The 26439-nt window shown below is 48.9% G+C and overlaps 9 protein-coding genes; 5 read left to right on the forward strand and 4 right to left on the reverse strand.

The window, feature by feature from the left end:
* Positions 1-215: 215 nt before the first annotated feature.
* FFUJ_04743 (related to mixed-linked glucanase precursor MLG1) lies at positions 216-2985 on the reverse strand (the record flags this gene model as incomplete). XM_023571934.1 has 5 exons in its annotated part: positions 216-1416; positions 1470-2074; positions 2125-2567; positions 2624-2838; positions 2891-2985. 5 exons carry the CDS (start codon positions 2983-2985, stop codon positions 216-218), a joined length of 2559 nt encoding a protein of 852 aa, XP_023426157.1.
* A 698-nt stretch (positions 2986-3683) lies between these two features.
* On the reverse strand, positions 3684-4961 carry FFUJ_04742 (related to peroxisome assembly protein PAS10; the record flags this gene model as incomplete). The annotated part of the gene is made up of 1 exon (XM_023571935.1): positions 3684-4961. One exon carries the CDS (start codon positions 4959-4961, stop codon positions 3684-3686), a length of 1278 nt encoding a protein of 425 aa, XP_023426158.1.
* A 472-nt stretch (positions 4962-5433) lies between these two features.
* FFUJ_04741 (uncharacterized protein) lies at positions 5434-6018 on the forward strand (the record flags this gene model as incomplete). XM_023571936.1 has 2 exons in its annotated part: positions 5434-5553; positions 5605-6018. 2 exons carry the CDS (start codon positions 5434-5436, stop codon positions 6016-6018), a joined length of 534 nt encoding a protein of 177 aa, XP_023426159.1.
* A 272-nt stretch (positions 6019-6290) lies between these two features.
* FFUJ_04740 (uncharacterized protein) lies at positions 6291-8194 on the forward strand (the record flags this gene model as incomplete). XM_023571937.1 has 6 exons in its annotated part: positions 6291-6467; positions 6514-6597; positions 6656-7309; positions 7360-7615; positions 7696-7817; positions 7865-8194. 6 exons carry the CDS (start codon positions 6291-6293, stop codon positions 8192-8194), a joined length of 1623 nt encoding a protein of 540 aa, XP_023426160.1.
* A 422-nt stretch (positions 8195-8616) lies between these two features.
* On the reverse strand, positions 8617-11748 carry FFUJ_04739 (related to C2H2 zinc finger protein; the record flags this gene model as incomplete). XM_023571938.1 has 4 exons in its annotated part: positions 8617-8700; positions 8749-10564; positions 10613-11437; positions 11489-11748. 4 exons carry the CDS (start codon positions 11746-11748, stop codon positions 8617-8619), a joined length of 2985 nt encoding a protein of 994 aa, XP_023426161.1.
* A 6060-nt stretch (positions 11749-17808) lies between these two features.
* FFUJ_04738 (uncharacterized protein) lies at positions 17809-18594 on the forward strand (the record flags this gene model as incomplete). XM_023571939.1 has 2 exons in its annotated part: positions 17809-18006; positions 18265-18594. The coding sequence occupies 2 exons, from the start codon at positions 17809-17811 to the stop codon at positions 18592-18594; spliced, it is 528 nt and encodes a 175-aa protein (XP_023426162.1).
* A 1151-nt stretch (positions 18595-19745) lies between these two features.
* FFUJ_04737 (related to heat shock protein MDJ1) lies at positions 19746-21432 on the forward strand (the record flags this gene model as incomplete). XM_023571941.1 has 3 exons in its annotated part: positions 19746-19919; positions 19971-21223; positions 21279-21432. The coding sequence occupies 3 exons, from the start codon at positions 19746-19748 to the stop codon at positions 21430-21432; spliced, it is 1581 nt and encodes a 526-aa protein (XP_023426163.1).
* Positions 21433-21965: 533 nt separating this feature from the next.
* Positions 21966-22718, reverse strand: FFUJ_04736 (related to molecular chaperone (DnaJ superfamily); the record flags this gene model as incomplete). XM_023571942.1 has 3 exons in its annotated part: positions 21966-22491; positions 22543-22586; positions 22644-22718. The coding sequence occupies 3 exons, from the start codon at positions 22716-22718 to the stop codon at positions 21966-21968; spliced, it is 645 nt and encodes a 214-aa protein (XP_023426164.1).
* Positions 22719-22958: 240 nt separating this feature from the next.
* Positions 22959-25699, forward strand: FFUJ_04735 (related to putative RNA helicase involved in ribosome biogenesis; the record flags this gene model as incomplete). XM_023571943.1 has 2 exons in its annotated part: positions 22959-23223; positions 23271-25699. The coding sequence occupies 2 exons, from the start codon at positions 22959-22961 to the stop codon at positions 25697-25699; spliced, it is 2694 nt and encodes an 897-aa protein (XP_023426165.1).
* Positions 25700-26439: the final 740 nt, after the last annotated feature.

The following is a 26439-nucleotide window of genomic DNA, read 5'->3' on the forward strand; positions in this document are numbered from 1 at the left end:
TTTAAAATATCATCTTGTTGGTATTATCTTGCATTAAGCTCTAATATGTCGTGACAAACAAAAGGAATATCGACTATCGTAGTTAAACAAACATGTACTCTTTCCAACATAACCAAACATGTCTATGTTTTTGTATATCCTGTACGTTTCCGGGTATTAGGTCCTCATGAAGAGAAGAATGAATGAAACAAATATCAAATCAATACCAAGGGCGCCTAAAGAGACAAGGCCAGAATTGCCATGGCCACAATCGCGAAGTAAACAAAGAAATCATCGACTCTCGATGATGCACTTGAGACCACGGCCGGCGCACCCGATGCGCCCGGTGTTGGTGTAGCATGGGAAATCGGTGTGTTCGGCCTTCCAGGAGACGGTACAGGCAGAATACTCATCGTCTCAATGTCCGACACAGTAAGGACAACCGTCCGTCGCAAGGTTCTTGTCTCGGTAGAGACGGAGTTCGTTTCCGTGCCATATGTGACCAGCTGGGTTGTCAAGTATGTTATCACGATCGTCGTTACTTCAGGGCCAGCGTCTGCATTGCTTCCCATTCCGGTTGGCACAATAGGAGGAATCTCTCGTGTCTGATCTGGGAAGACTCCTGCAGCCGCATTGCCGGTTGCCTGGGTTGCATTGGTACCAGCACCAGTGACGGTGACGGTGACATGGACGGGCACAGTCAATGTGACTGTGTTTTCACCATTTATGCCACAGCCGTCGCATTCAACGACCTTGGTAGCCATTGCTGGCTGAATCAAGGTGGGAGTGTCGCAGTAGTCACACAGAGAGTAGCTCATGGTAACGATACTTTCTTGAGGTACAAGTGATCCAGAGTTCGTTGGAAGCACTGTGAAGAAAGTGATCGTGCTTGTGACAACTGTGTCGGGGATGGCCTGTGTTGCTTCGATAACCTCGCCGCCAGACCAAGTGCTGAAAACCACAGCGTCCGCATCAGTGCCAGCTACAACGTCGGTGACTGTAGCAGTGTCGACAATCACTCCGTTATTAGTAGCCGCAGGCGAGTCATCACCTGAGCCAGCTTGTCCATTCGCAGTTTCTCGAGCAGAATCTCCTGCTTGGCTCTCTGATCCAGTCGAGCCATCTACTCCGTCCGCAGGCGAGCTGCCTTGACCACTTCCACCAGTTGGACTTGATGAGCCGCCAGCGGCAGTTCCATTAACACCAGGGCCCATGCCAGGTGGGACATCAGGCTGTCCAGCGTCGCTGGTGTCGGCATAGACTGTGAGTAGGATGTTGTTGGGGGCGTCTCGGCGAAGAGGAATGCTTCGTTTGGACCTTCGAGAGACCATACCACCACAGAATTGATCGTCGTCTCCAGGACAAGGGCGATTGCATGAAGACTCGTTGCGTAAAGCACGGGTATCGGCGTCAAGTTTGGAGGCGCAATAGCAGGTTCTATAGAAATAGTTAGTTGAATGTCGCTTTGAGTTTCGATCTGAGCCACTCACCCTTCAAAGAGACCGATATAAGTCAGGCCGTTACAAGCTTCAATGCACTTCTCAATAGTCATGTCATCGCTCTCAGCTTTCTCATTGAAAGTCTGGAAACCAGTCTGCGATCCGAAACAACCAAGATATGCATAATCATCAATCTTAGCTGGGTTGACTGAGCTTCCACCTGTAGCAACAGGAAGAGAGCTAACGGTTGCACTGTTGGTTCCAGAGCCAGGAATAGTCACCTCGACAGAAGATATGCCTGTCAATGTAGTTGTAGTTGTTGGCTCTGCTGTTATGGATTCGTCTTCCTTGGGCTGAGGACGAGTGACGATGGCGGTGCTGTTTGGGAATCTAGTATTTCCTGAGATTGAAGTGTTGGGGCCAGGAGTGCTAGCTGAAGGGATAGAGATCTCGGTAGGTGCTTCACCGGTTGATGATGGGACAACAGGCGGGGCGTCTCCTCCCAGGCGAGTGTAGACATCGATGTAGCTAACATCAAAATAGGCGTCTTGGAAATCCAGAGGGTTGTTCGCAACATATTCACGACAAGTTGGGGCGAGAGCTCGACAAGTTTCAGAACTTCCCCAGGTTCCCTCGCCATAATCGCCGCAAAAGTTCTAGACAAGTCATTAGTCCAAGTTCCCCTCTTCATTATCGTAGTACTCACAATATTCAGGACAATCCTCATATCATTGAAATATTGGTCAACATTGCACTTTGAACCCCCAAACAAACTCTGAGGAAGTCCCCATTTCCTAGGATCAGGTCGTTTGGCTTCGATATCAGCCGGAATTGCGCCTCGTGGGAAGTGCCAGATCGAGATGTACTCGGAGTCCCACTCCATAGCATACACACCACCGCCAACAGCGTTGAAGCCATCACCATAAGAGGAAGTGTCACTGGCGGGCGGTGTGAAGCCACACCCAACATTGTCTGTACCAACAGCACAGTCTAAGCTCTGGGGGTTTCCAGAGAAGAGATTCGAGTCTGCGGGGTCTAGCATGCAGCCATCTGCCGTGTGGGCAGACATGATGTTAGTGTAAGCCAAGTTGGCGCCCTCGAGGATATCAACTTCGCCATTGTTGGGCCAGTTGGCACCATATGCCCAGACTATATCCACCATGTTAGTTCATCTTCCACTCGAGAGTTTGGTTGGAAGATCATACAGGCTGGCCAAGTACCACATTGTGAAATAGGTATGTGTTGGAAATCTGCGATGAATAATCCATACTGGTAGGACTCCTTGCTTTCAAGTCGAATACTGGGTCTTCCTTGGTCCAGATCAAATTTCCGAGCGGAGTCGGGTCTAAGTCGAACAGTATTACTAAAAGGATCCACGGAGTATAAGCCATATTGTTCGGCACCCTCCAGGTCCTGATATCTGTTATGGTGTCAGTAACGAAAGAAGCCTGAGACGGGTGAGTCTTTCTCACTGTACGAATCCATTCGAAAGATCACGGCCATTGAACCAGTCGAAACCAGAGATGAGAGATTCTCCTAAGAAGGAGGTAGTTAATGAGTATGCCATCGTAGTTCACGACGGATATGAGGACAATAGACAAAAGTAGAAGAGTTGTCTGAAGAGGATGAGTCGTTTCATCTCGAAAAGCCGCGGGCAGCAGTTCGTCTTTTATTTCTTTACGGTCCATTGCCTTACACGGCGAGCACCACCCGCATATGGAATTCGGTAGTGGTTGGCAAACGTCTGAAAGCATACGCATTCAAGGTAGTCAAGAAGTTGTGACGCTATTCTAAGACACCACGAGATTCTATGCTGAGCCAATAGCATCATGAGGGGTAAGTTGAAGAGAATGCAATGCTTTCCATCAACTGTACATTGTCTGCAGGCTGGGGTGCATTTCGCCTCGGGGAGCATGACGTTGATCTCTTTGTGCGCCATCTTATACATTCCATTTCATTGACTCTCTGGCCAGAGTGTGGCGGGCCTCTGAATCGCCTCACGGCGGCGGAGATTAAAGTGAGACATTGAGCGGTTGGCGTCGATGATAGCGTGTCGACACAGGTAAATCAGACGTTGAGTGAAACATGGAGACGCGCATGCATTCCAAAGTCGAGAGATGCAATTACGATAATGAACCGCATTGAGCTGCTTCAATTAAAAGGGTGAGACATCCAAGTCTCCTGGGTATCGAAAATTGCACGCCAACACTTTGAAAATCTCCAACTCGACGCATGCAGTAACTTATACTGTAAATGTCGACTTCTCTATACCATTATCCGCCTTAAGCCTTCAGTTCCACCCAGAACCCTTCTGCCTGTCACTGCGCATCTCCCTTGGCCACTCTCCCACTTGCCCTCGCGCGACTCCATAAAATCCTCTTGTTTCTGATGCTGGCCCTCGATCCATTTGTGGATACACGTATAGCAATAAACGACACCGGTTTGACAGGCTGTTGGAGTGACGATCTCATCGACACAAATAGGACACAATGCCGAATCGCTGGGAAATGGAATTGTGTAGACAGGGAGCAACGAGGGAGTGGCGATGGGTGCATCTTCTGCCGAAGGGGTTGAGTCTCCCTCATTTGACTCCTCTTTCTTCACTTCTGGCTTCTTCTTGCCGGAGCCTCCCTTGCCATCTGCCGAAATCACAGGCGGCGGCAAATCAACACTTTCAGTCGCTTTTCGTGAAAGCTGCTTCGCAAAATCTGACTGATACCACCATTCCAAAAACTTGAGGGCAAAGATACTTGTAGGCAGCAAAATCGACAAGCTTGACAACACCCGCGGGCCCATTTCGCGGGGGTTTAACAACGACCGCCACCCAGGTCTGTGTCCTGTCTCGGGTGTCTGCGTCAAAGCCTCAATGGCCTTGTAATCTGCACCTGACATTCTTCGAATACGTGTTCCTATCAGCCACAAGAGAGGGCTGTGGTACTTGCTCCCGTCGAAGAGGTACGCCACATTGAAAGCAAGCATGGCAAAGTAATAGCCGGCATTGACGCTCGGGTATATGTTCCTGAGGAACCAACGGTAGTAGTATAGGAATCGGTCGCGAAGAGTCGGGTTATCTGGCATTCGCGTGTATGCCGCACCGAGAAGAGCTCTTGGCGCATTCACCTCGTAGCTCTCGTCAAGCTTCCGTTTCAGGTAAGGGATGCCGACGATGACGAGCAGATTCTTCCAGACGTCCCGAGTCGTGAGTTTCAATGTCTCGCGCACAATATCGGGCGATGACATGCTCGCGCGTGGCACTTCGGCGTGGAGGCCCTTTTCGCGCTTGAGGCCATAGAAGTTCTCTGTGAAGGAGCCGCCTCGGGTGCGCAGGTAGTGCCGCTCAACGAGCAACATAACACCAGCGTATATCTCATCGAACGAGTTTAGTATTCTTAGGAGATATCGCGGGTGTCGGTGCGTCGCGATGGTAAGTAGATAGCGGAGGGTCGGCGGGAGGAGGGCGTTGAGCTGTTGCTCAGAAAGGACTTCGAATAGAGATGGCTTCTGTTCGTCGAAGGTGCCCCGAAGGGCTGTGACGAACTCCATTGCCTCTAGGATATGCCTGGAGGATACGGGGGACGGGTAGAAGAATGACAAGAGACGGTGATGAATTCAATGTCGAGGATGAATGGAGATCAGCTGCGACAGGAGATCTTTAGTGGAGTGGAATTTGTTAGTGACCCCGGATTACTGTGCAGCTGCGATAACGGGTGAAGTGGATGCGACTACGACGTCAAGCTCGGGCTGGTTGGCCGATGGAAGTGCCTCGGCTTCTGGGGTCATTAACTGAAAAGGGCAATAACCAGCATCAAGGTTAGCGTTTACAACGGACCGAGGTATCGTCAACTGGTAGGTAAAGTAAAGGTAAGCCAGATGTCAATTTCAATGTGATACCCCGGATTCTAACTTGATATCTTTTTGAAAGGGGCTACTTATTATCATAATTCATAATCCATCTTGATTCGGTGACTGCAGCCTCACTTGAGTACGATATTTTGTACATTAAAGGCCAAACAAAATGTCCGACAACAAGCCAACAGACAATCATCGCAAGACCTTAAAAGAGGGCAGCCCAGAAGAAAGAGTCAAAACCTGGTTACAGCTTTCACAAAATGATAACGGTCATTCCAAGCAAGGAGTGGGTTTCTCACTTGTTCGGGTTCGTCTCGGATGCTGACTATGACCCTAGGATTGGATTAATACCCTCATCCCTCATCTCCAGCTCGTGTCCACCAATGCTGAAGGACCTCACCCGTCATGCGTATTCTCATATACAGTCCAGCCCGATAATTGCAACAGGCTGCAGAACCTGCACGGAGGTTGCGCAGCCACACTCTTTGACTGGTGTACGACATTGCCCCTTGCTTTGGTGAACAAGCCTGGCTTCTGGCAGCATATGGGCGTGAGCAGGACACTTAACGTCACTTATATGCGACCTGTGCCAGTTGGAACAGAGGTATTAATTGAGTGTTCGATTACTCAGGTCGGGAAGAAATTGGCCTCTCTGCATGGAAGTATGAGAAGGAGATCGGATAACCTTCTCTTGGCCACAGCTGAGCATGGAAAAGTCAATATTGATAGCGATATCAAGGCCAAGATGTAGATACACTAGAAATAGACAAATCATTCCATGGTATATTCTATGTTTTGGTGCCAAATGCCGTGAGCTTGAAATCGCTCTAGGGTAAGCTTTTGAACGGTTATCTGAAGGCGCACCCCCACCACACACACAAGCTCCGCACGTTAAGTCCGATGGATGCCATGTACAGAAGTAACGTCAGAAGCCTTTCTATATCGTCATTACATGGCAGCCTCATCTCAAAGATTCACTTTCTCTCAAAGACAACACAACCAAACCGCAATATTACTCTCACTATGGACGCTCCAAACGCTGCGACGCCGATTCTGCAGCTTCCAGCTGAAATTCTGCATCACATATTGCAGTGGATAGCCCCAGCCGACCTTATTATACTGCCCCGCGTCTCTAAGGGGTTTTATGCAGTAGTAAAGACGAACCACAAATTATATCGAGATGTCTATATGAATACGCTGGTATGTATTCCCTGAAGGCTCTCATAAATCCTAACAAACAGTTCAGGATGAACCAAGCAACCCGAGCCTTGACTACGAGCAAGAGATTCACGACTTTGTGAAGCTTGAAAGTATATGCAACAACCCTGAGGTAAGACAAGATAAGAAATCCCATGTTCCAGTTGATATAAGATCTAATGGATATATAGAAAGCTGAACTCGAATTTGTACACGACATAGTCACTCGTCTGCTCAAAAATGCTTCACCATCTCACGACGAGGCTATCAACTTCTCCAGGACCCATGCGCCATCGCGCAATGTCGCTCACCTTCAAAGTCTTTTCTCTCGAGACGACACTGCCGAGGCCTTCCTCCAGGGTTCATCACTTTTCAACCGCCTGCGCCGTCAGCCCACGCAAGACAGTATCTCTGCGCCCACCTCATCCGATGACGGCTACAGGACTCTTCAGCAAAAGAGTGCCCATCTTCACTGCCTTTATTCAAGACCGATCCTCAACGTTGGTCGCCTACGATCCATGAAAACGTATCCTTATGCTTGCTCCAAGGTCTACGACTTGCGCCAGTTTACTCAGAACACAGGATGGGGGCCATTCAAAGACGATGGCACTTTCAATGTCGACTGGGAAAAAGTGGAGGCTATTCTTATTGTTCTAGGCCACAACATTGGCGCAAGACGCCATATTGCACAAATATTCGCTAACGTTTGGGACAGCCCGTTCTCAGGTTCATTTCAAAACAGTTTTATGGCTCCTCCGCCGCGGGACATCACTTCACTCGAGGCCCGCGACCCTTACGGAGTCACAGGCACATGGTACCGCGTTCGTTGGCCCCAGGATACTCCCGTATCTGCTTGCTCATCCCATGAAAGCTAAGCTGACAGATAAGGTTTCAGATTGTGTGCTTTCTTGATTATAGCGATTTCTTCGCCTTCAACTTTGGTGATCCCGAACTACTCATCACCTCCGATGCGCCGCGCCCACCACTTGATGTGGGTGAAGCAACTCGCATTATTATGATGAAAGTCAATGTTACATCTGTAGAAGAACCAGGCCCCGAAGACGGCCAAGAGCTACCAGTAGTTCACTTTCGGGGTGTTAGTCGTTCTTTAGACGATGAGTTTGACAATAATGCCAACTCAAATATCCGAGGTAAGCAGAGTGTCTCCCTTCCCAAAAGTAAAGTTGAAAAGGTTCAGCCAGAGCTAACATGGAAACATTCAACGTCAAAGGCACTGCTCGCCTGACAAAAGAAGGCGAGGTGAGATGGACAACATTCTCAATCTTCCATGGTGTCGAGCGCTGGCGCAGTGAGGGTGTTCAGATCGGAGGCGTACGCTCCGCCCGAGGCGTCGTAGGAAATTGGTTCGATAGGTATAGCACCAGACACTCACCTTCTAGCAATACGCTAATGCAGAGTGTAGTGACTACGATGTTCACGGACCTGCAGGTCCCACAGCCTTCTGGAAGGGCGCGACCCTCGCGCAAGTCGCAAACATGGAGGACGACCTTCTCCCAAACGACTTCTTCTTGCCATACGGCACTCTGATTGACATAGACTCCGAGACTGATCCGGAGGGAGAAATGCCGTACACCGGCGAAGATGACGAGGACGAGGACGACGAAGACGAAGAGATGGGGGCTGCAGCAGGAGAGGAACTGACGGCTCTCCTCCACGAGGCGAATTTACCTTTAGAGGAGAGCCTCACAAATGGCCATGTTCTGAACTGATTGTTGTTTTTTGATACAATGGCGTTCGAGTTTGGAGTGGATAATATCTCAGGAGTTGACGAATCCGTTCACCCATACCTTGATTTTACACAAACAATTGGAGCAATTTCTTCTTAGGACATTCCGCTCGAAAACCATCATATTGTGCAAAACGACACTGGGGTATTCTAAAAAGCAAAAGCAAGAAGCCGCATACTCCATCTAAGTAAACCATGCTGTTCTGAATCCATCATATCTCATACCAATTGTAAGCCTTCTGTAGCCATGCGCCAATATCCTTTTATATCCGTCGTAAATGCTATTCATCCTCCTAAGGACGAAGGAATCTCCTTCACTTGTCCTTATAGGCATAGCCCAACAAACTCGTGCAGCTCTCAAACAGTTTTACGCCTTCTTGAAACAGGGAGCCGAGCACCGTCATTTTAATCAATTGTTCCGCCTTGATTAAGGATAATGCAATTGCTTAAAAGAGCTGATCCTTCATGAAGCAATTCCCAACGTGTTGTCTAAAAGCTTGTTAGTTACCGCTCAGCCTTGAAGCTCAGAAAACATACCTGAAACGTGTCTTTGAGGACCATGAGAAGGGCTGTATTGGCATTGACCCCTGATCGACCTTGTAGTGCACCGGGACTGTCGATGCCACCGAACTTGACAAAGTAGTTCCTCATATGCTGCAGCTTCTCGTGCCTTGTGGTAGGTAGCGGAATGTTGGGACAAGGTCCCTCGAGCGCGAATCCATAACTCCAAACAACCAGGGCAGCGAAGTACATCACCCAAGGCCGGTTAAGGAGAACATCGTCGCGGGCGTCGTAAGGCTCATCGAGGTGGTATCCGCCCGCATGTGCTGCAGATACTTGATCCGGAGCAAGTACTGAGCAGAGGAACTTGATAGCGTAAAAGGCTGCATCTCTCGCCCTCGCGGAGTGAGCCCAGTGGTCTTTGATTCGCCTTTGAGCACTATTAAACTCTTGAGGCCCAATCGTTCGACCAAGTAGACGCTTTGCTCGTGCAAACATTTGGCAGTCCACAATATCAGCATGCATGGCCATGTGTGCCAAATGGTGCAAAACCGTGCGACTTTCAAATACGACGTTGAACTCCTGCCTCTTAGTAGCGTCGTCTCGATACGGGTCAGCGGCCTCGCTTCGTTCAAGATGCTTGTCAAAATCAGCTTTCCAAGTGTCGTATGCTCGAGTGAGAGTAGCCCGCCATCGATCACGACCGCCAAGAGCCTGGATGATGCCGCCGCCTAGGACATTGACCTGAAGATCCCGCTGGTGCATGTGCCATGAGACGCTTAACAGGCCTGTCATGAGCACTGTTCTACCGAATGATGTTGTGTGGACATCTTGACCGCTCAAAGTTCTCTTAAGACCCTCCAGGAATGAAGTTGGCTTGATGCCATTTGACATCAAGTTTGATTCAATCCTCCAAACTTCAGAACTACTGCCGGCTCGCCACATAGACTCGTCACAAGGAAGAGGCAGTCGCATTTCATGAGCTACCATGACTGCCGAATGACCGAACATCGTTGCATGGATCGAATCAACAATGAAGGCCGCGAATGCTGCACGCCGGGTCGCCTCGTTTGTAACCCAATGCTCCCACCATTTATCAGCTGTCCCTGTCGAGCTGGACGTGGAGGACTGCCGAGATCCATTGGATACGTCACGAGGGTTCGGCGGAGAGTCCAGTGCAGATTTGCCGATCAGAGATCGTCCTCGTCGCATGAGAGTGATAGTGGTCGCATGGTGAATGTGGGCCCGTTCGTGGAGTTCTCTTGTCGCAAACATCTTTTCGTACAATTCCAGGAGAATCAAAGCCTGGAAAATCCACAGTTTCGCAGGCGGCCTGAAGCTAACGTCCATGAAGATGTCCCAACGGAGATGCCAGGCAAGAAAGTTGGAGAGCTGGGCGCTTGCTCTCGTCACATTGTGTCCATGGGTCCTGTCGAGACAAGCCCCTCCGATGGCCATCATCGCGAGGAGCAATAAGTTCGGTGTCTTGTCAGGAGAGAAAGTAGGCTTGTGAAGAATAGGCATCTGATCGCTGAAGTGATACCAATAAGAACCGATGTAAGCCTGCATCATCCTCTTACTCAACATATGCTCGCCATTTGATCGATCACCTTCAAGCAGGTCGGCCCATTGACGATCGGGTGGAGCATGCTTGTTGTCATGGAAGCGTTCTTTGATGAAGTCGAATAACTCTTGACTCTTTTCCTCAGATATCGTGGCTTCCGGAACTTGTTGATCAAGAAGGTTGTTGACAGCCATTACCTGCTGAGGAGCGCTTGGAAAGTATCCAAGTGAATTGCTATCTGTACCCAGAAGATTCATATTAAATTGACTTCCTTGCAATTCCGCATAACTAGTTTCAAGTTAGTACAATTTCCGTTACGCTTTAGGAATTACTGACTTGGTGTAGTTCGGGCCCATCACTGGTGTCATGGCTTGACTGGGGGAGTTGAAGAGGTAAGCCATAAAGTCCTCCGGCATTCCAACGTAGGGTGACTTGTTCATATCACCTCCCTCTCCGAAGACAGGAACAGTTGCCGGCATGGCCATCTGGTCCAGCATCATCATCTCGCTCGGTTGCGTGGTTCCTGGCTCTGAATATTCCGCTGAAGTAACTACGGTAGCATTCTGTCCGTTGGGGTACTGAGCCGGAGGGAGGGTCATGGGCATAACGTTTTGCTGGCTGACAAAATGATTCTGCGACATGTTCTGTTGATTTGGGAACCCTTGCTGATTCGCAATTGGAGACATCATGTTGAATGGTGTATTGCTGGCAGACATAGACGGCCTTTGCTGAATTGAAGGAGATTGTGGTTGGCTGAGTTGTGGCGTGCGATTATCATAACCCTGGGTCGGGGACATGTAACTATCCATCCCATTTGGCAGGGCTCCGTTAGGGTACATGCCTGTTGGAGTATTATTCATGGGTGAATATGGGTTAGGTGTTTGAACTTGTGGTGTCTGGTAAGGCATATTCGTCTGCTGGTGCTTTGAGTAATCGATAGAATTATTCCGACTGAAATTAGGAGGTTGAACTTGTTGGTTTGATTGACCCGGAGCTATGGATTGCGCCATGATAGAATCTCTCTGGTTGAGTTGCGAGCCCTTCGCAGCATGTCGGTCCATATGTCTTTTGAGAAGATCTCCTCTGACAAAAGTCCGTGTGCAGTTAGGAAAAGTACAGTGGTAGGTCTGTTTAGAGTTATGGTTAAGCTGATGCCGGTACCTGTCATATGTCAGCTTGGACCGCCCAGTGTTGCACAAACTCGAGACTTACAGATGTTCCGCTCTTGAATAGCTCTTCCCACACCCTTCGGCACTACATTCAAACCTCTTGTCCAGGCCCTTTCGGCTCCGTCTTCGTTTTCTGGCAGGGCCAGGGCCGTCGGAGTTGGAAGATGCGCCATTTGGTCCGTCTTGATTTCCTTCTGATTTTATGACCTGGTCCGCGCCATCATCTGCGGGTGAGCGACTTCTTCGTCGGCCGCGACCTGTGGGATCCGAAGTGTCGCGAGGCGATATATTTTGAGCTCCCATTGCGCCGGAGCTGACCGGGGATATGGGAAGGGTAGGTTTCACGTTATTTGTTATAACGGAGGCCATACCCAATGTCCGAACAGGAAGCCTATGAAGTGAAGGCGATGCGATGTTTGTGTTAGGGAAAAGACTCAGACAAGTCGAGCCGTGCTATAAAGCGACAGGCTAAGAATCCACCAGCCAGGCAGTGGTAGGCCAAGGCTCGAGGATGGCGGTTGGTAATCGCTAGAGTCGCAAAGCGTGGCAGTTGGGTCTGTCACCGAGGATAGCGGGGTCGTGATGGCCGGGGTTCGCGAAGGTGGGACTGGGCGGAATTAAATCGTATAATTACTTCTAGGACCCCTACGCAATGATAGGATATTGCAATCAACGCATGACCGAAAGGGAAATCGATGTGGTCGAGTTGGCGTGACTTGTACGTCCAAGAGTCGCGAACAACAAAAGATCAGCACGCGATTAAAAAACCAGACTTGATCTTGGGGTCAAGCTAATGGGGTCAATTTGGAGCTGAACTGGTCCCTTAATGTTAGCAGTGAAAGCAATAAGTGTCGCGTGTTTTTGCGGCTAATATCAAGGATGCTATTGATTGAGGTGGATCAAAGAAAGACGGGCCAGCTTGGGGAAGGCCGGGATGTGGGACCATGACTGGAGACCAGAGACGGGGTGATGCCGAGAGACCATCTTAAAGTTGGTCATGTAAACGTTGTGAGTTGTCGTATTGCTGGCCTGTATATCTCATGATGTGGAGAGAAGATAAGATGCAGACGTGATAGTGGTCGAGGCGTTGTTGCGGCGCCGGTTGAGGCTTCTTCCTTTTTTTGTATAAGGAAACCAGGCTTGTATGACGGAGTTGACTTGAGGTCGTTGCTCATTTATGTGTAACGTTCGACAGGAACACGGAACATTTGACTGATGAGGGACAGGATCATCCTTGAACAAGTGTTTCGAGAAGGTATAACTCATCGTCGTCCGGCAGACAGAGCAAAGTCGAACGACGTACGGCAGGGACGGATACAAAGGGGTTGGGCCCAGTATTGGATATGATCTAGCCAGTGGTAGACAACGACAATTCCATGATTTTCTCGTGGCTCACATGCAATGATCCGATTCGAAGCATGTGGTGATTTCGTGGTACAAGTAGACGTGCCCGAGTGTGGTCCTTGCTGTCTGAAGTGGCGCCGTTCAAGGATGAGGATGCGGAGGGGCAGATGAGACGTGAACAGAGAGAGAATGAGTAGAGAAAGTTATACAATTACCGACCTTGAGATGAGGTTCGCAGATGTGCAACGAATGCAACACAAGTGTGACAGAAGGATGCTGGAAGCCGAGGGGTTGTAAGAGAAGAGAGAAACGGAAGACGGAACAACAGGATGAGAGCGAGGCACTCGACAAAGATACAGCCTGAGTTGAGTGACTTTTCTGGCTGAGATAATCAGGAACAGAGATGAAACGGGCTTACACCACAAATAAGAAACAGTAATAGGAGTTCAGGCACGCTCAGCAAAAGCAAACCAACGCAGTGCAGTATGTACTCGAGATATCAAAGGGTCTCGAATGCCAGAAGAAGCAAGTACAGGTACTGGCTGGACTGCAAGTGCACTGTAGTAGTCGCTTTACCAAAAGCTTCATTCGCAGAGCAAAAGCGTGGGATGGACGGGACGGAACTGAAGAAAAGACGGAGCTTGGTCTGGGGAACGTGGGTGCGGGTAGAGAGTGGGGGGTCGTTGACTTTAACAAAAAGGATGGAGCCCCTCAAATGTTCAAGTCTCTCGAGTCTCACCCATCAAAATTGGATAACCAGAATCCTACCTTCGAGGCTTCGACACCTTCACTGAATTGCGATACAAGGGTCTCCCAATGTCCAATCCACGCTCACCATCCTAAATGAGCCTGAACCCTTTTCGTACCATGTCTTTGCCTTCTCGGTTAAGCGTCCGTCTTCTCCTCCACTTCGCTTCTCCACCCTCGCCTCTCTCCATGCAACCTCCATATCCCTGCGTAAACCACTAGCGCAGCCTCATTCACATCTTTGATGTCCGACCTGCCGATGACTTTTGCTGATCATGAAGAGATACAAGACGGTAAAAATGCGTGCTGTAGATTCCTCCAGTCTTGGTAAAAGACGAGAGGAAGATCTCATCAGTGAGGGCTTTCAAGCAACGCATGAACTCATATACCAGGTTGTGAGGACCCTTGCTCCGGGGAGGATGACTGTACAGGGATATCGCGCTTTGTCGATGTGATAACATCTGCTCACATTTTGACCGGGCATCCATGATCAATCTCTTCACTCAGGATTTGTTGTAGGTGAGCACTTGGGCTCCGCATCTTGGCAGTTCACCGAGAGCTGAGATCCGTTGCGACATGCATAGACACCAACAAGTGTGACTTTCTGGTTACGTTTAGCAGCCATGGCCAGAAATAATTCGTAAGGCTCGAGGCCTTGTTGGTTCGATTTTGTGAGACATTTCATGGGTCCGACCAACCAACATTACAGCTCAGGAGGTGGACATGACTTCTTCATCGACCCCAATATCAATCAATGTTTACCCAATCTGGAATAACCCCAGCCTGGGATTCTCAACTACGTCCAATAACCGTTTACAATGAATGGTGCCTCACGATCTCTCGGACCACTCACCCCGAAGCCAAGTTGGGTATGATGGAAGCCGACATCTCACGGGCCACTCCGGGCTCCCATTTGCGTTGTCACGCTGGCATTATGTACACCAGCCCTTGCGTGATGCGATGATGCTAGCCTGCGGGCCGTCTTAGGCCCACTTTCGTGTGTCATCAGCTCTTTAATGGTGGCATGAGCAGTGCGCTTCATCCCGGAATATCGGGGTGGGGAGATGGCCAACGCTCCAGGACGGACGCGTATCTGAGGTAGCAATACTCGGTACGTAATCCTTTAAACTCGAGCCGAGTTCATGTTATCTATCCGTATGGTGCTCTAATTAACCAGGAGGCATCGGCAATCTGACTCCTCGGTTGCATGAGTTGGAGAATCGTAGCAAAAAAGACTTTCGTCAACCGTTTCAACTCTTAGTAAGTTATAACTTACAATCTTCAACATGAAGGTCGTCGATCATTGACCCACAACGTGATTCGACTACTGGGTATAGCAATGACGCACCAGCTTATTTTTGTCTCTTTGCTTTTGATGCCGTAAACATAACCTAGGGAAAATCTAGTATTATTGATCATGTTTCAGTCACTGGGGTTATCGAGCATTCTGGAGATTAAGCTTTCCATACTCTCGTAAATCGAAGCCGAAAGCTGTAAAAAATAAAATATCTAATAATGGCAGCATCAAGATCATAGGCTGCAGTCGCTACGCCATCGACCATTATTACATGCTAACGAGGATGACCCAATCCCTCGTTCTCTAAACTGATTGTCAATTTTACGTAGTAGTAGAGAGAGACTTGCTTTTGTTCATCGGCTCCTTGGAAATCGATTAAAACCTGTGATATCTGGCTAGTGATTGTCAGCCCCATGGACCACGACATGACGCCTATCCTAATACTCAAAACTGTTGATGTTTCTCAAAATTAAGACACTTTTTGAGACTCGTCAACTTTCTGAACGCTAACAGGTCGCCTGACGAAAAAAACCCCGGGTTTCTGCAATGATGCTTCTCCACAGCGGCTGATACATTTGGCTGGGGATTGTATTGGCTCGCCTGCAACTATTTCCTCAGGTATGCAGGTCCCTCCCCTATGTAAGCGGCCCTAATTAGCCATCTCCTTGTCCAAACTCTTGGACCTTATCTCAGGGACTCTTTATTGGTCGTGAAACATGCAGGCGCTGAGTTCCATTCACTCATGGAAATCTCAAGATCAACGTAATGGATTGCGGAGTAGATAGGTAACCTGCAGGCTATGATCTGGAGTCCGGGGAAGATCCCTACACCTGGTGGTGCCCTATCTGTGAGAACAATCCGGTTGAATATACACACGGTGTCACGAATTTCTTTTACAAACGTCTTGCTCAACACTCCCAGAGTTCCAGCTGGAGGGATCGCCTATGTCGTCCCACAAGACATGACGTTTTGCCTCATGCATGAACTGGTAACACACTGCACCATGTCGAGTTTCTCTCCATCGAGTCTGATCGATTGCCCCTCGTGAGGCTGGAATTACGACAACATGCACGACCGTCGGCCAATAGATCCAACAACGACGGAGTACGACGTATCCCGTTCTCGACCGAGACGCCATCGTCGGTGATCCTTCTGGCAAGTTGCAGTAGCCTTTCATCCTTGAGTCTGCAGCTGTTGGGTCTGGACAGCCTTTTCGGTGAGCCAGAAATGGAAAGCCAGGTGTCCGGAACGACCCTCCACGAACTGGCATCTCATCGCAACCCAATAGCAGAGGATATCGAGATGTTTCGGCCATAGTCATCAGCCAAAGTGATACTTTATCCACATGATTCGAGGGTCCTGCGTGTTGACAAATGTGAATCGATCGGCAGTTACAGCTCTGTATTCCATGCGGCCGGATCACAAAGTGGAGTGATGGGGGTTTTTAGATCTCCGGTTCCAAGGCGATCACTGAGGCTAAGACGATGCCGCGCTCTGCGATGTACCAGTGACGAGTGATTGATTGATTTGACTCACTAGCAGTCAAGCTTTACTGCGTGGGGGTGGTTTTTAGTCTGGACAAGGTCCCACATAGAATGGGCATATGGTAGTCTCGTGACGACCTTTGGGCTCAATGATCTGTAGGCTGAGGCTGTCGCACTGGTTCGTCATATGTTGATGCAGTCGTTCCAAATTTACCATGTGCTCTTAAGGCTGCTTATTAGCTCATGAATTTCGAGTGCTTCGGAGATTCTCCGTCGAGACTGGATCCTTGAGACTTGGTTGTTGTATCATGAAAGAAGGACAGAAGGGAACAAAAATCTTGGTACTTCATGGGCACACGATCAGTTCACGATGACGAGTGGTAGCGATATCGGTCCAGCTATAATGATGCAGTAAATTTCTCAATCGCATGCTCAAAAGCCTACAACCGTGGTTGGAGCATATTGATTGTCTTATGAAGGGCGCTTCTCCGAACATCAAGGCTCTTTTCACATTGAATTCAAGTTCAGCCCTTCGCTACCTCTTTGATTTCGGAACATTTCAATGAGGGGGGGCGCCGTTGAGTTTATGGAGCTCTTTAACATCGCAAGCCCCCTACACTAACGAGTAACAGTAAAGGCCAAAAGGCAAATGGATGACTGCCGTCCAGAAGGTTTGGAAGGGTTTCTCGGGGTGATTTATTTCCGCACCTCATGAGTTGATCTCTTCCTCTTTCTGCTGATGCTGAGGTCTACATGTATATGCTAATCCGATGTCAGTAGTTGATTGGTTCTTGTCCAGGAACCTTGGGAGTCAGTTTCACACTTCAGGGCTGGCCAGAATGGAATAACGAAAGGCCAGCCTGCAAAACAATGGCCATAAAATTTTATTTCTCCAAGTTTTCATTCTTTATTCATTAGGTTGGTAGATATCCAAGCTATACTGACTTGAACTGGGCTGCCATTCAATAGAAATCGCAACTTTAAAACATGTTCTTCCTTATAACTCCACCATATCGAGTCGTATCGATACATCAAAACATTTCCTACGATTGCGAAGTAAATCCAGGTAATTAAATTCTATGGACAAAATGGAAGTTAACGAAAAAAAAAAAAAAAAAAAAAAGAAAGTGCAAAGATTCCGCGGGGACTCACCCAACTCTTCTGACTAGAAGTCAGACGCCAAAGGGGCTATTCCGCTTTTGTAGTGGAGGTTTCTACTTGCGAAGCAGTCGCCAGCATTCACGCTATCGCAGCGATAGTCCTGGTAAGGCGGTCCCTGAGGTAGTACCTATCCACCGAAAAATAAGTGATCACGCACCGACTCCGGCCAACTCTTCTCCCCTCTCATTTCCTTCCACAAACCGTTGATCGTTTTGCAACTACCCAGTACCTATTCTATTATTATGTGATCGAACCTCTCCTCCCTTTAGCCTCTCATTTTGCCGCGACGAGTCAATTCAATAACATCGACACATCTTTCAGCAGCTCATCATGCCTCCCGCAAAATCATCCCGCAATCACGACGACAAGGCGGACACACCCAATTCCAAGGAAAAGGGTGGAAATGGCCATACTTCAACGAAGATGCGTCGCAACGCCAGCCAACAGAACCACTCTCACCTTCGCGAAGTCCAAAATGCTACGGCCGCTGCTCCCCCTCAACCACCAGCTGAGCCTTCTCCCCCTAGTGTTCGTCAACCCCCTCCGTTCCCTCATGATCTACGGTCGCGCCCCCGATAGATGGTTGGAAGACTTCGAGTATACAATGATTGCTAGAGGATACCTGACGCACTGTATTGTCGAATTATCTGCTTTATTCTGTCGTCCTGTAGCTCTCTTTCGCAAAACCAGCCCCAAGTCTCAATTATTTATCGAACCATTTTGCAACACTTACCAGACCATGGTCGCTCTGATTCTGCCTCGAGATGCTAACTAGTTTCCTCCCAGCTGCACTGGGCCTCCTTCGACCGAGATATCCTCCATGCCTACCGTCGTGAGCATCGCTTGAACACGCCGAGCTCATTCTCGAGCCCATACTGCCAATGGATACTTTCGCAGCCGAATGGCATCGGCATCCATTCTCCAACAATGGTTCGACGCCGACAAGCTCGTCGCCAGAGCAAAGACCAGCTGGCACTCGCCGTGCGTAAACATTTTAATGGAATGGGCGTGCAAGAGAACGACGTAATAGTCGATTTTATTTACAAGATTCGCCACGATCCTAGTCGCATCTCAAAACCACACCCGGGAGGCAAGACCCCGACTTTTGCAAAATAAGGGCGCTTATAAGCGATGGATTTTACGCAAGGAACGGTTACATTGGTATGGAGTTTTGGAGTTGAACGCAAGCGTTACAGCACTTTTGCTTCCAGCGACTTGCGAATTTTGTTCTTTTAACAAAGGGCTGCAAAGGCATATAGGCATGATTGCATTGTGCATACGGGGAGTCACGACATAGGTAGACTTGAATGTCTTGCGCGGATTCAGATTACGTCATAAGGATACCACTTTAAGCAGAGCCAGACAATGGCTGCTTTAAACTACCAGTATGTTTCAGGGTACTTTGGATACCCAAAGGCTCATGAAGGATTTAGGGACTATGCGTTCTTTCAGATAGAGAGCGCGTACTAGCACTATTATTCTCTTATATCTGTTTCGTTGTTTTGCTATTTAACTGTGATTTTATTTTAATCTTTTTTTTTTTTCCTTCAAAAGTTTGTCAGTGATTGACAATGGAACATTGGCATTGCCCCGGGGAGTTATCATGATAAGCCATTAATTGATCATTAGCTCAAAACCTGACCCCTACCTACTCAATAAAGAGGACAGGCGAGGACATAGGTAGTCATTTGTTCACAGTCCGCCCTGCACAGAAAATGACAACTGATCTTGCTGACTCACCACTCGTGATCTGTCAAGAATCACGGCATTCTATAGCCTGTTCTCGGCTTCTCATCCATGATATTAAATGTTCGGCTATCTTAGTCGGGGTACTTTCGGCATAAGACAACCGCCGATATCTTTGCGATGATATTCGAGGATTGGGTTTATTCTTAATTTGTTAGCTATATATGACATGTGGAAAAAATTCTAGACTTGAGATCACAAAGTCTGACTATCTTACTAGTTTTCCCTGCCTCAACTCATCATAAAAATTAGTTCCTGAGCGAGCTGCTCTATCATCGGCTTCCAGTGTTCCTGAATACATATTGACCAATAAGCTTCCGTGTATAGCGCAGCCGAAGCCGGCCGTTATGACGAAGCTGGATGCCTGAGGCTTGCCCATGGAAAAGTTCGAGATAGGTCTCGAAAAAAAGAGAAGCACGAGCTATTCCGCTAGTTGCTCGTGACGTTTCACTCTTCCCTCGTTGCACCTTTTGCACTTCTCTGTATTTTTTTTAGAGTCAGATGAATTCCTGCAGTTCAAGATGAATCCTAGTTTGATATCGAAGGCCGCCGCTCCTGCGCATGTGCTGGCGCAAAATGCACCTAAGCTTCAGTGTTTAAAGAAAGGTGCCCAGCTTCACACTGCGGCATGGCGGGCCGGCTCTGAAAACCGATCTTCTTTGAGGAAGAGGACTCGAGCTCCTTCAGCGAAGCGGGTGAGTAGCTCGATACCAATTGATAAAATTTTACATTCTGATATGTGATAGTTGTTCCATGCTACAAGTGCCGTCCAGCAGAAGGATCCTTACCAAGCTCTTGGTGTTAGTAAGAGTGCATCGGCCGGCGAGATTAAGAAGGCATACTACGGCCTAGCGAAAAAGTTCCATCCCGATACGAATAAGGACCCCCAGGCCAAGGATAAGTTCGCCGATATTCAATCCGCATACGAGATTCTGTCCGACCCCAAGAAGCGCGAGCAGTACGACCAATTCGGTGCCGCTGGCTTCGATCCCAGCGGGGGAGGTGCACCAGGCGGTGGTGGTGGTTTCGGTGGAGGGCATCCATTCTCTGGCTTTGGAGGATTCGGTACACAAGGAGGATTCGGCGGCTTTGGCGGACAGGGAGGTTTCGGAGGCGGCGTCAACTTCGAGGATATCTTTTCAGCGTTTACCGGACAACAAGGCTTTGGCCGCCGTGGACGACAGCAAGCTCATCAGCAGGAGATCTTGGTCGGTGACAATGTCGAAGTTCAAGCTACTATAAGCTTTATGGAGGCGGCGAAAGGCACCAGCAAGACGATTTCGCTCACACCACTCAGCACATGCGGCACATGCAAGGGTAACGGTCTGAAGGCCGGCACATCGAGGAGTGCCTGCAGTGCTTGTGACGGAACCGGGACTCGAGTACACTTCATGCAGGGTGGCTTCCAAATGGCATCTACTTGCGGAACTTGTGATGGTACTGGTACGGTTATTCCCAAGGGAGCTGAGTGCAAGACATGCTCAGGAGATGGCGTTGTGAGGGAGAGAAAGTCAATCACGGTGGATATCCCTGCCGGTATCGAGGACGGTATGCGACTTCGAGTTGACGGTGCTGGTGACGCGCCTGCTACTGGCCGATCTTCCGACCCCAATGCTCGTGGCCAGAATGGAGATCTGTACGTCTTTATCCGAGTCACCAAGGACCCCAAGTTCCGTCGAGACGGCTCCAACATTCTTTACACTGCCAATATTCCTCTTACAACAGCCTTACTGGGTGGCCATGCAGAGATCCCTACTCTGGATGGAACAGTCAATGTCAAGGTTGCCACTGGCACCAACACTGGTGACAAGATCACACTTCCCGGTATGGGAATGAAGCGTCTCGGTTCACGACGTGGTGTCAACGGTGATCTCCGTGTTGAATACCGAGTTAGCATGCCCAAGTATTTGACGGCTAACCAGAGAACTATTGCCGAGTTGCTTGCCGACGAAATGGACGACAAGACTGCCAAGCGCGTGATGGGCGTCGGTTCTTCCAGGTAAGGCACTAATTGCAGCCTCAACGGTTTGAGCAATTGACACTGACCTTCCAAGGGATCCAAATGACCCTGAATCGCACAAGAATGAGGGCTTCCTCAAATCGCTTTGGCACACACTGACCAATAATCCCGCTCACCAAAAGGCGAATGACGATTCAAGCAAGAATGACGACTCAAGCAAGAAATCTGATGATAAGGATAAGAAATAAACAACTTCCGACTGATGATGATATGTATCATATACTGGGGGTATTATTAAAATTAGAGTGGTAGAAGCGCATTTGTTGGTGTTCAAAAGGATCATATTTTTTGTATGGCGTCGGTGGAGGGTTACGATAGCCCAACTACCTCCTCATGTAGATCTGCCAACTACATCAGATCTGTTGTATACTAATCCTGTAGTATAGAAGGAGCTGTGAAGCTCGAACGAGGCCACTCTCCTCATTGAAATTGCATTTCAAGTCACTTGAAGGTGCACGTTGGATATGAATGATACTACGAATACATCACACGGTCTACGTCAATGATACACGTTCATGATGAACTTACCGTGCTGAAAACCGACGTCTCCAGAGTCGAATGAGGCATGAAACCTGGGGGCACCTTGTCTGACTTGATTAGAGTCCAAACCGTTCATCATAATTATTTAACTCACATACCAGCGCGACATTGTGTAGTGTAGCCGTGTGCCTTCGTGCTGTCTTCCCAATAAACTCCTGCAAAATACCAAGGTCTCTGGTCTCTAGCCGATGGGCTTGAGCTTCTTCTTCTTTTTCTTCTCGCCACCTGATCCTTTCTGGAATTGTCGCCAGCTGCTGATCCGCTCATCCCGGGTGGCTTCCCAATCCTGTTCATGCTGTCGCTTGCGCTTACGTTCTTCCACCTCGGCATCAGTACGTCGTTGTTCACGACCTTCTTCCTGGAGCTGGGCTTTCATCTGGCGACGTCGGCGATGCTCGTTATCAATGAGAACATCTCGCGCTTTTGCGCGCCACATCTTTCGGAACTCTTCCGTCTTGAGCTCTTCGCTGTCGACAGTCCATTTGTTTTCGCGAATAAGCAACATTCGAGCGTCCGCGATAGCTTCATCTAGTCGTGCACGGTGCTTCTCGTCCATGAGCTCTGTCTGTGCCTTCTTTAGCCGATCAAAGGCATCTGGAGCCAGCGGATTCTTTGTTTTATCGGGATGGATGAGTAGAGACTTCTTGCGGTAAGTAACCTTGATGTCTGAGTCAGGGACACCAGGTTGGAGATCAAGAACGGCATAACTATGACAAATTTAGATCTTAATGCAGAGAAATTACGGGGATTTAACATACGCATCGAGGCGAAATGCCTTCAAGATGCGGTCAATCTCAGCATCCTAGAGAGAGTCAGCAGGAGTCTTTGATGACTGATATAGTTGTCGCAAACAGCTGACCTTATCAAATTCTTTGGCTTCAAGCTCAAGAGCATCGAGCGCGTCTTTATCTTCTTTCGAGTCTTTGCTGGACATTGTGGGCAATGATAATTTTCTAGAAGTTGAAATGATGAAGGACCAACAAGGTTGAAAGTGAGTGAAGCGTAAGGTAGGTTGATACTAGGCGATGAGCAGTCACAGCGCCGGAACAAAATGACCCACTTCTATGCCCCGCGAGATAAGATAACAGAAAAAATTATTGGGAAAGAGAGCTACTGAGCCTGTTAGACTATCCTAATTCTACATACATATTGCTGATATCGACGGCGAGTCACAATGCCACAACGCGGCGTCTCACCGACCCCTTCCGATGGAGAGATTGATATCTTTGGATCGCTATACCCCGGCGACGGCGAGAACGAGAATGGCGGCAACGATGGCAGCGCGGACTTCGACTTCGATGGCCTGTTAAACGCCCCAGAGCCCGGCAACGATGACAACGATGAGGCATTCATTGCCCTCCAACAGGCGGCTTCTTTTCGAAAAGCATCCAACCTCAAGGGAAGGACAGTCAAGAAGGGTGGAGGTTTCCAGGCAATGGGTAAGAATGGCCACATATAAGGTGAAGAGACTACTAATATCTTCCAGGTCTGAATAGCAATCTCCTAAAGGCCATTACACGGAAAGGGTTCTCGGTCCCAACTCCAATCCAACGCAAAGCCATTCCTTTGATTCTGGACAGAAAAGATTTGGTCGGCATGGCCAGAACAGGTTCCGGAAAGACAGCAGCCTTCGTTATTCCTATGATCGAACGATTACGCGCGCACAGCGCCAGGTTCGGAACACGGGCGCTTATCCTTTCGCCTTCTCGAGAACTCGCGATTCAGACTTTGAAGGTTGTGAAGGAATTCAGCAGAGGGACCGACTTAAAGTGCGTTTTACTTGTTGGTGGTGATAGCTTGGAGGAACAGTTCGGATCTATGGCCGCCAATCCCGATATCGTGATCGCAACACCTGGACGATTCCTTCATCTGAAGGTCGAGATGTCTTTGGACCTTTCTTCTATCAAATATGTGGTTTTCGATGAAGCTGATCGCTTGTTTGAAATGGGTTTTGCGGCACAGTTGACAGAAATTCTTCATGCCCTCCCACCATCAAGACAAAGTTTGCTCTTCTCTGCGACATTGCCTGCTTCTTTGGTTGAATTCGCTCGCGCCGGCTTACAAGATCCAAGTCTTGTGCGACTTGATGCCGAGACAAAGGTCTCTCCTGATCTCGAAAGTGCTTTCTTCTCTGTCAAGGGTGCCGAAAAGGAGGGGTCTTTGTTGCATATCCTCCACGACGTTATCAAGATGCCAGTCGGAGCCCCAGTGAACGCAGAAGACTCCGAAACAGGATCCAAGAAGCGAAAACGGGGCGCAGACAGTTCAAGCAGCAAGCCTACAGAACATTCCACGATCATCTTTACAGCAACCAAGCATCACGTCGAGTACCTCGCCAACTTACTGATCTATGCCGGCTTCGCTGTTTCCTATGTCTACGGATCCCTTGATCAGACTGCACGAAGAATTCAGGTCGAAGACTTTCGAAGAGGCAAGACAAACATTCTTGTCGTTACTGATGTTGCTGCACGTGGTATTGATATTCCAGTTCTTGCCAACGTTATCAACTTCGACTTTCCTCCCCAGCCCAAGGTTTTTGTTCATCGAGTTGGTCGTACTGCTCGAGCAGGCCAGCGTGGTTGGAGTTACAGTCTCGTGAGAGACACTGACGCTCCTTATCTACTTGACCTTCAGCTATTTCTCGGTAAGAGACTTGTTATTGGCCAGGAGGCCAAGAACCCATCATTTTCAGATGACGTGGTTGTTGGCGCATTAAAACGAGACCCTGTGGAAGCTCAGGTAGAATGGTTTAACAAAGCGTTGTACGAAAGTGAGGACATCTCAGCGCTACGTGGAGTTGCTATCAAGGCAGAGAAACTCTACTTGAGAACAAGGAACTCGGCAGCCAGTCAAAGTGCGAAGCGGTCGAAAGAGTTGGTCGGAAGTGAGGGTTGGACACAACTTCATGCACTCTTTGGGGAGGACGTTGATGGAGCTGAACAAGCACGAGCCAATATGTTGGCTAGAATCAGTGGTTTCAGGCCTCAGGAGACTATCTTTGAGATCGGTGGACGCCGAGACAAGGGAACTACTGAAGCTGCCGAAGTAATGAAGCAACTGAGAAAGAGAATTACGCCACGAAGGCAAACGGAGAAGAAGGATCATGGCGATTTCGATGGTATTGATGATGATTTGCCAGTTGGTACCGAGGTGGACGCCATTTCTGATGAAGATGAAGACCAGATGGATGTGGACGAGGCTCCTGAAGAGTCGGATGATGGCTTGGAGGTCACCGTATCCAACACCAACCCAAAGAAGGGACAGACGGATTGGCGAGACTCAGAGGTTTTTATGTCTTACACGCCTCGAACATTCAACGCTGCCGAGGAACGTGGCTACGGCGTATCGTCCGGTGGCCAGGACTCTTCCAACTTTGTGGAGGCTGCTCGTGGCGTGACCATGGATCTTACAAATGATGAGAACGCCAAGAGCTTCGGCGAACCAACTCGCTCAAAGATGCGTTGGGACAAGAAGTCCAAGAAGTATGTTTCACGAGAGAACGACGACGACGGATCCAAGGGTGCCAAGATGATCCGTGGCGAGAGTGGTGTCAAGATCGCAGCCAGCTTCCAAAGTGGCCGCTTCGACAAGTGGAAGCGTGCCAATCGTCTCGGCAAACTCCCTCACGTCGGCGAGGCAGAACGTCCTGGCGGTGCCAACCATGTCGCCCACATTCCCTCTGGTGTCCGCTACAAACACAAGCAGGAGAGGGCACCAAAGGAGGCAGACAAGTACCGCGACGACTTCCAGGTTCGCAAGAAGCGTGTCGACGAGGCGAGAGAGAAGCGTGTGGGCCGTTTCCGCGATGGTATGGGAAGCAAGAAGGAACTCAAGGGCAGGGACGATATCCGCAAGGCGAGACAGGAGAAGGAGAAGAAGAGGCTCAAAAACGCCCGTCCTACCAGGAAGAAGTGATTTGTCGATTGCAGTGGCATCTACGCATGGCGTTTGGACGATTTATAGAAAAAGTAATGAGAATTGTGTCAACAGGTTTCTTTCAGCACTTCAGTGAGCTAAACTGTGTAGATATTTTTGAGTGTGAAATCAGGATATGTTGCCTTTTATCACGGGCTATGTGAGCCAGGGAATCGCAGAGTTCCGAGCCAAACATTGATTCTTTGAGACTTCTTACCCCTGAGCATCAGAGTCCAATGCTGCCTGGTACATACCAGTTTTGTCCTTCATTCAGCAACACATCGTTTTGTATTGTGAAACCAAACGTCTCTAATTACAGCCAACGTCGACTTTTGCCATGGCTGCCATTCTAAAAACGTATCTCTACAAATTCTTTTGAAAGGGCTAGAATATCGGTCAGCAGGACACACAGGTTGGCATACCCTAGGGACACAGTGACATTACACAAGACGCTCCGCGAACCTCAAAATAGATAGCGGTTTAGAAGCCTGCCATATGAATAGATGCAATACACAAGCCTTTGAAGTGTCTCATGCAAGATTGGCCCTTTGTATGGTTTTCATTGCAAGCTAACCTTACCGTGGCAACAACCAACTCACCAACGCACACAACAGCACGAAGCTTTATATTCACCGAGCACAAAGAGCTGTCGTGAAACAGGAATCCTAACCAAAACATACCTGTATCCCATCTTCGGCCCGGCAGGTTGATGCTACCCAATCATTGCCCTGGAACCCGAT

This window comes from Fusarium fujikuroi, chromosome FFUJ_chr02 (genome assembly GCF_900079805.1).
Source record: "Fusarium fujikuroi IMI 58289 draft genome, chromosome FFUJ_chr02".
Classification (NCBI taxonomy): Eukaryota; Fungi; Ascomycota; class Sordariomycetes; order Hypocreales; family Nectriaceae; genus Fusarium; species Fusarium fujikuroi.